The 8,093-nt window shown below is 37.7% G+C and overlaps 1 protein-coding gene across 2 annotated transcripts in view; it reads left to right on the top strand.

The window, feature by feature from the left end:
• Window positions 1-8,093, top strand: part of UBR2 (ubiquitin protein ligase E3 component n-recognin 2) — a 130,557-nt gene that overhangs the window by 105,378 nt on the left and 17,086 nt on the right. For both annotated transcript variants that reach the window (XM_008573183.1, XM_008573182.1), the window contains exons 37-41: window positions 2,817-2,913; window positions 3,158-3,225; window positions 4,453-4,588; window positions 6,484-6,571; window positions 7,648-7,778. In XM_008573183.1, coding sequence (XP_008571405.1) covers window positions 2,817-2,913; window positions 3,158-3,225; window positions 4,453-4,588; window positions 6,484-6,571; window positions 7,648-7,778 — 520 coding nt within the window. The remainder of the gene's footprint in view (window positions 1-2,816; window positions 2,914-3,157; window positions 3,226-4,452; window positions 4,589-6,483; window positions 6,572-7,647; window positions 7,779-8,093) is intronic.

Below are 8,093 nucleotides of genomic sequence, written 5' to 3'. Positions count from 1 at the left end.
GGATCGCAACCCTCAGTGTTGCCCCCGTACCGGACCAGGGACCGGCAACGGGATTGCAAACCTCGGTGTTGCTCCCACGCCTCGCTCAGCCAGTGAGCGGGAGCCGGTCTGTATGTGGGATCCGACCCCTCGGGCGGCAGCGCTGCCGCGTCTCCTAAGCGGTGCACTATTATATATTATTCTTTTTATATATCATTGTATTTGATTTGTTTATATTTTATCTAAGATTTTTACATCTGTGTTCATAAGCGAGATTAGCCTATTACTTTCCATTCTTGTAAGGTTTTGGTATCAAAATTATGCTGCCCTTAGAAAATGCAATCTAGTCTTTAAAAAAATTTTGTAGCTATTCAGGGTGAGCTACTTCTATTTTCCTGACTCCTCAAACTTACGTACATCTTCATTCACTTTTCTCTCCTGTATCAGAGGATAAGGGACACCAGGATAAGATGGTATATCCTCTTCCCTATTATCTGGAGTCCATCCTCGCTCCATCAGTTATCGCTTCTTTTACCTCTTTCTCTCCTGGCACTTCCTTTGTGGACAAGTGTACTCAATTGTCCCTCCTCTTACTCTTGCCTTCAATGTTCTTTCTTCTGTCTAGCACCCTCTTTCCTTCCTTTTCTTGACCAAGCAATTTTAAAGCATACTGTATTTTTATTTTACAGATAATCCATGTGGTGAAAAATGTTCAAATACAGATTAAAAAAAAATAGCATCTGTAGTTTTAAATTTAATTTCATATCCTTCGTGTGTGTGTGTGTGTGTGTGTGTGTGTGTGTGTGTGTGTGTGTACACAAGCAAAACTTTAAAGAGTAATTTATGCTCTGGCTCTATTTTCTCGCTAACCATTCACATTTCAGCTCCCTGCAATTTGGCTTGGCTCTAGTTTCTCGTTAACCATTCACATTTCAGCTCCCTGCAATTTGGCTTCTACCCCTAACACTTTTCTGCTTTTTGGATACAGCTCTTGCCAAGTTTGCTAAATGATCTCCTGATTATCATTTTGGGTGGGCATTTTTTCAGTCCTTATCTTATTTGATATCTCTATTAATTCTGTGAACTGCTTCCTTCTGAAATTCATTTTCTCTGTTGATTTCTACTTGATTTCTGTGATACTACTGGCTTTCTTCCTACTTGCTCTGGCTGCTCCCTCCTCCATCCTGTAATTATTTTAAACCCCCAGAGTTCTGCCCATGACTCTCAATTACCTGATACTCTTCCCTGTTAAGCCCCATCTGTGCCTCTGATTTCAGTTAAATCCAAATGAGTTCCACCTGTGTATCTCTAACCCAGACCTTGATCTTAGGCCCAGGTCTTGTTATCTCATCACCTGCTTCATTTTTTTCACCTGGGTCTCCTAAAGACACCTCAAATTCTACAATCCACATTAGTTTTGCTTCCTATATTCCCTTAGTTAATGTCACCACTGTTGGTCTAGACAACCAGACCAGAAAATTGAAGTCCTTTTGGGTGATTCATTTGGCCTGGACATTCACATCCAGTTGGTCAGCAGAGTCTGTTGAATTCCCCTTCAGCATATTCATTCCATTCTTTCCATTCCTACTTCTACTTGTTTGGTTCAGCCACCTATCATTTCTTGCCTAGATTATTATAGCAGGTCTCTACCCTAAATCTCACCTTTCTCTAATGCTTATCAAAGGGGTTCCTTTAAAAAGCAACTCTGACCATATTCTTCATGCTTTTACAAACTTTTAAAACTATTTCTCCATTATTGCTTCCTGCCAATCCCCATACACATGGTCCAGACTTGTAGAATCCTGCCAGTTCCTAAATACTTGTTCGCAGTCCTTTGTATAGTTCATTTCCTCTGCCTGGAGTGCCCTAGGCAGACTCCAACTCTTTAAGATGCTCTTCAGGGGGCTGGCTGTCCAATTAGCCCAGTTGGTGAAAGCGTGGTGTTGTAACACCAAGGTCAAGGGCTATGATCCCCGTACTGGCCAACCACCAAAAAAAAAAAAAAAGGTGGTCTTCAAGCTTTACCTTCCCTGGGCAATCTCTCTGAGCCATGTACTATTGGGTTAGATATCTCTCATGTGTGATACCTGCCTTCTTCAACTGTCTCCTTCCCCTTTTCTTCCTCTTCCCACCCCCAGGGCTTTAAGCTCCTTGAGAGCAGGACACAGGAGAGGAAAGGCCTACTGTATAGCAAGTCCTCAGTATTTACTCAACCAAACGTTATAGAAAATTTGGAAAATAGAGAATAAGCAGGAGGAAAAAATTCATCAGCGTATCACCTATCCATCTTTTTTTGTTAGCATATTTATACTTGATTATAACTGGTATTCACATGTAGTTTTATTCCTGCTGTATTCTCCACTTTAAATCGAGAGTTATCTCATTATTCCTACTTAGTTTTCATAACAGTTTTAATGGCTGCAAACACTCTGGTTTCTGTAACCATATTCTGCACATAGTTTCCCCAATATTTGGAGTATTTCCTACATCTTAGAGTATCTTTAGAACAAATATAAGGAAATACTGCATCAGCTTCTTGGGAATGTCTCTTGCTTGCTGCCTGTTTTGATGATGTATTCTTTTCTTTTCCATAGAGAACAAGCAGCATGGTGGCAAAGAGATAGCTTTTGTTTCTTCAGCATACAACTAGATATTTCCCATCCCATTCATTCTGTTAAGAGACATGTCATTAAAGATGTTATGGGTTCAGTTCCATACCATCTAGAGAGATTTTATTGTGCATCCAGCTGTGCTTTGTGCTTTGAGAATGCTAGTTCTCAGGAGTGCTACTACTTCATATGTTGGCTTCTTTGTTAATCGTGTCAACTTTATTTTAGGATGACTGTCTTAGGTCACTAACAAGATTTGCAGCAGCACATTGGACAGTGGCATCACTTTCAGTGGTACAAGGACACTTTTGTAAACTTTTTGCATGTGAGTATTAATACAGTTACAAATATATGTTATGGTAATTTCTCATCTACTGAAATTTTGTTTTTAGTGGTGCAGTTTCTCAATGACACGTGAAATATTTGGTGCTACTGTTTTTCTTACATATAAGCTCTAGCTTATAAATTCATATATATCTTACAAAAAGATAAATTTAAACTAGATTACATGCATTTTAACTTATGTTGGCATATGAAATGTGCTAATGCATTTTTTTTTTAATCTTTAGCATTGGTGCCTAATGGCAGCCATGGAGACATTCCATGCATACTAGATATCGACATGTTTCATTTATTGGTGGGTATTTTGCAGTTTTTTGGGGTTCTCTTTATTGTACTACATAACTTTACCTTAGGTTTGGTGACTAGTATAGAGGAGGAGTTATCACATGACACTATTCTTAACTCTTCTAACTATAAGTCTTTTATGAGGAGCCTCAAAAAGAAAATAAAGGAACCTGGTTGAGAGACTTGACCAGAGTGTCTAGACATCCTCTCTCTCTTATTTTGCTTTGTAGCTGAGGTCAGTAATTTAACTTCTCTGTGCTTTTAACATACAAAGAGGTCAAAATAACACCAGCAGTGTAAGGGCTGCTGCTGACCCACACAGGGCAACAGTCTTAGCAGTAACACTACTTAGTGGTAGACAACCCTTTTTATAGTTCAGGGAAATGTACATCTTCTGAACAGGTGCCACTAGTGCTAGGACACACGGGTGGCTGAATTTCACCCTACTTCAACTGGGTCCACCAACAGCAGCCCCAACTGTTGTCCCCTTAATCTCTGGACTTCAGATTCTGTACCTTCAATTTGGTTAGTACCTACCTCAGAACTCAATGGGTTAATCCATGTGAAGAGCTTAGAGCAACATATCCCTAATAAATGCTGGCTGTTGTTATTGTTCCCATTGCTGCTACTAAAACTACCACCACTAGCACACCATGCAGACAGCAGGAGGCTGACAGAGCTAGCGTCTATGGTGTACCTGCCTGCTTTCACATATATTCATATTTAGTCCCATATCCCTACTATTGAGGTATTCCAAACACATATATGTTATCTCTAGTTTACCAATAGGGAAACTGACTTATCTAAAAAAGCTTGTAAGAAGAGGAGCTGGGATTTATATATAGGTCTTTGTGGTCCAAAACCCATGCTTTTCCTACTGCTCACTCGCTGAAAAGATTTCAAGTGTTACTTGTATTATTATTAATAATAAGCTGCTCTGGCCAGATAACTCAGTTGGTTAGAGCACAGCCTTGTAATGCCAAGGTCGCAGGTTCAGATCCCCATACTGGCCAGCACCAAAAAAAAAACTGTATAGGGTACCCATAAGACCCCTTTAACTCTTCAGTCATTTTACTTAACCAATCCTAATGGATTTTCTAACGTGTTTGCCCCTTAAGAAAAAAGATTTCTTCAGAGGGATGGGCTAAGCAGAGAAAGGATCACAGTAAGCAAATGGAAATGTGTTTAGTTGTGAAAGGAAAGGCACGCTGTGTGATGATCTGTATTTGGTGTCTAGGTGGGCTTGGTGCTCGCTTTCCCTGCGTTGCAGTGTCAGGATTTTTCAGGAATCAGCCTTGACACTGGCGACCTTCACATTTTCCATCTGGTTACTATGGCACATATCGTACAGATCTTACTTACCTCATGTACAGGTAACTCTTGACTTTTTGTCAGCTTCTTGAAGAAAGTACTTGAGTTTTCTCAATTTTAAAAAAAAAAAAAAAAAAGAAAAGAAAAGAAAGTATGAGAGTACTTCAAAACTTCGGGGAAAAATAGAATTAAAAGCACATATCGTACAGATCTTACTTACCTCATGTACAGGTAACTCTTGACTTTTTGTCAGCTTCTTGAAGAAAGTTCTTGAGTTTTCTCAATTTTAAAAAAAAAAAAAAAGAAAAGAAAAGAAAGTATGAGAGTACTTCAAAACTTCGGGGAAAAATAGAATTAAAAGCACATATCGTACAGATCTTACTTACCTCATGTACAGGTAACTCTTGACTTTTTGTCAGCTTCTTGAAGAAAGTTCTTGAGTTTTCTCAATTTTAAAAAAAAAAAAAAAGAAAAGAAAAGAAAGTATGAGAGTACTTCAAAACTTCGGGGAAAAATAGAATTAAAAGCACATATCGTACAGATCTTACTTACCTCATGTACAGGTAACTCTTGACTTTTTGTCAGCTTCTTGAAGAAAGTTCTTGAGTTTTCTCAATTTTAAAAAAAAAAAAAAAGAAAAGAAAAGAAAGTATGAGAGTACTTCAAAACTTCGGGGAAAAATAGAATTAAAAGCACATATCGTACAGATCTTACTTACCTCATGTACAGGTAACTCTTGACTTTTTGTCAGCTTCTTGAAGAAAGTTCTTGAGTTTTCTCAATTTTAAAAAAAAAAAAAAAGAAAAAAAAAGAAAGTACGGGGCCGGCCCGGTGGCGCACTGGATAGTGCGCCGCTTGGGAGCGCAGGGGCACTCCCGCCGAGGGTTCGGATCCCCCGTACAGTCCGGTTCCCGCTCACTGGCTGAGCGAGGCGCGGGAGCAACGCCAAGGGTTGCGGTCCCGTTGCCGGTCCCCGGTCCGGTACGGGGGCAACACTGAGGGTTGCAATCCGTTGCCGGACACGGAAAAAGACAAAAGACAAAAAAAAAAAAAAAAAGAAAAGAAAAGAAAGTATGAGAGTACTTCAAAACTTCGTGGAAAAATAGAATTAAAAGATAATATGAATCTTTGCGTGAACTTTTTGAAGTACCCTCGTATTACAGAAAAGAGTGTTTGGATGAGAATAATATATAGTTAGGCTACTTGCTTTTTCTATTTAATTTCATTTGAAAAGTTTTGAAACAAATTTCTCTCTCTGTTAAAATCTAAAATCCCCTTGGGCTGGCCCGGTGGCGCACTGCTACAGTGCGCCGCTTGGGAGCGCAGTGGCACTCCCGCCGAGGGTTCGGATCCCACATACAGACCGGTTCCCGCTCACTGGCTGAGCAAGGTGTGGGAGCAACACCGAGGGTTGCGATCCCATTGCCGGTCCCGGTCCGGTCCGGGCGCGACACTGAGGGTTGCGATCCGTTGCCGGACACGAAAAAAGACAAAAAGGAAAAAAAAAAATCTAAAATCCCTTAGCAAAAAATAAAATCCCCTAACAATGTGAATGTTTTTACTTTTTTATTTTATAAATTCAGTAATATTTGAATAACTAGTAGTTAAGCCCTTTAGAATTTTGTTTTAGAATACCAGTTTTGTTTTAACTTACATGTTTGTTTATGCCCCATGAGTTTGTCATTAAATTGTGTTTTGCATTAAAACTTCCTGTTTTTCAAGCATTCTAAGAATATATTTAGCTGATTTTACCTACAGCATGCCAACTGGCTCCTTGGTCTGTTGGAAACTGATACCATGCTCACACTTGAAGGATTAAAATTCTATATGTTTTGTGGGAATATTTCATGTTATATGTGAGTGTGTGAATATATTTGAGGGCTCAAATGATGTGGCCATCAATTCTTTTGATAACACTTAGGAAAATACAGAGTACTAGCATTTCCTTATCTTTCAGAAGAAAATGGCATGGATCAAGAAAATCCCACTGAAGAAGAATTAGCAGTTCTTGCTTTGTATAAAACACTTCACTGGTATACAGGAAGGTGAGATCATAACTTTACACAGTAGGCATGTTCCTAAATATTAGTAGGTAATAGCATGAGAAAGGAATTCATTTGTTAATTAGGGGAAGTAGCTGTCTGTTGACATGTTTAAAAAAAGGAAGATATGGGAGTGATCAGCAGGACTTCTCTGAACTATATATATACTGACATAATTGGAACTCTCTGAAAGAAGGGTTATAATATGCAGAGTTTCCATGTTTTTGGCTATGGAACCCTTCATTTGCTCAGAGAATCTGGCATGGACTAGTGGATAGATGGAATGTACTTTGGAAAGTTGCTATTCTAAAATATATGTTGTCTCATTAGGAATTTTAAAATGCAAATTAAATTGGCATAATATATTTTTTAAGTAATATTCAGTAGAGGTAGTGGTGAAGTAAAATTCTTAGAACTTCACACATTGTGGGAGTCATTGTGATTTGGTACATGGTTTCACTTAGCTTTTTAACAGTTTTTGTCAAGAACCTATAAAAATGTTTGTTCTTTGACTAAATTATCTCATTTCTGAGAATCTACACTGACAAAATAATCCAACATATGGAAAAGCCACATATAAAGATATACAGTCTGATATTTACATTAACAAAGAACTGAAAGTAATCTAAGAGTTTACTTGCAGGAGAATAGTTTTATGTAAGTTATGATTGATGTGTTCCAAAATATTATAGATCTATTAAAAATTATGGCTTATTGTTCTAGAAAACATGTTAATTTTAAAGTTTATACATTACAGTCATGACTGTGTAAGACAAATTAGTATGAAAATAGTTTGCCAGAATAATACCTACTGGAATAAGGTGCTTGAATAGTGGATGATTTTTTATTTTCCATATTTTCTCTTTATATGGCTATATTTCATAAATGTTAATAACAGCATTGAAGGCTATATCACCATTTATACCTGATATCCATAATAGGGCTGTGGCTAACCCACTCCTTTTAAGCATATGTGCCATTAATTCCAAATAGTGGTCATCTTACCTGTAGCATGGTGTGAAAACAGAGATGGTTCAATAATTGATTAGATTTCTCAATAATTGTTTTCTTTTCTTCAGTGCCTTGAAAGAAATTCCCTGCGGCTGGCATCTGTGGAGGAGTGTCAGAGCTGGAATCATGCCTTTCCTGAAGTGTTCTGCTTTGTTTTTTCATTACTTAAATGGAGTTCCTTCTCCACCCGACATTCAAGGTAATTTCTAATTTCTTTCAAAATGTAGGAAATGTTTGTAGTCTTTTATTCCAGTTGTTTAGAATAAAAGTGACTTGCAAAAATGAAAACTGATTAAATCTGGAGCGTAGCAAATTGACTGTGGTGATATACACATTTATAGAATAAAATACAGGGGACTGGGAAAAAAAAAAGAATAAAATGCATATTTATGCGTACACTTGTTTTTATTTGGATCTCAGTAAATGTACAATTAAACTTCTGTGCAAATGTTTTTACATTTGCAACACATTTCTTTTTTTTTTTTTTTTTTTTTTTTTTTTTTTTTTTTTTTTT

This window comes from Galeopterus variegatus, unplaced genomic scaffold (genome assembly GCF_000696425.1).
Source record: "Galeopterus variegatus unplaced genomic scaffold, G_variegatus-3.0.2 Scaffold887, whole genome shotgun sequence".
Lineage (NCBI taxonomy): Eukaryota > Metazoa > Chordata > Mammalia > Dermoptera > Cynocephalidae > Galeopterus > Galeopterus variegatus.
This window is presented reverse-complemented; position numbering and strand designations above follow the sequence as displayed.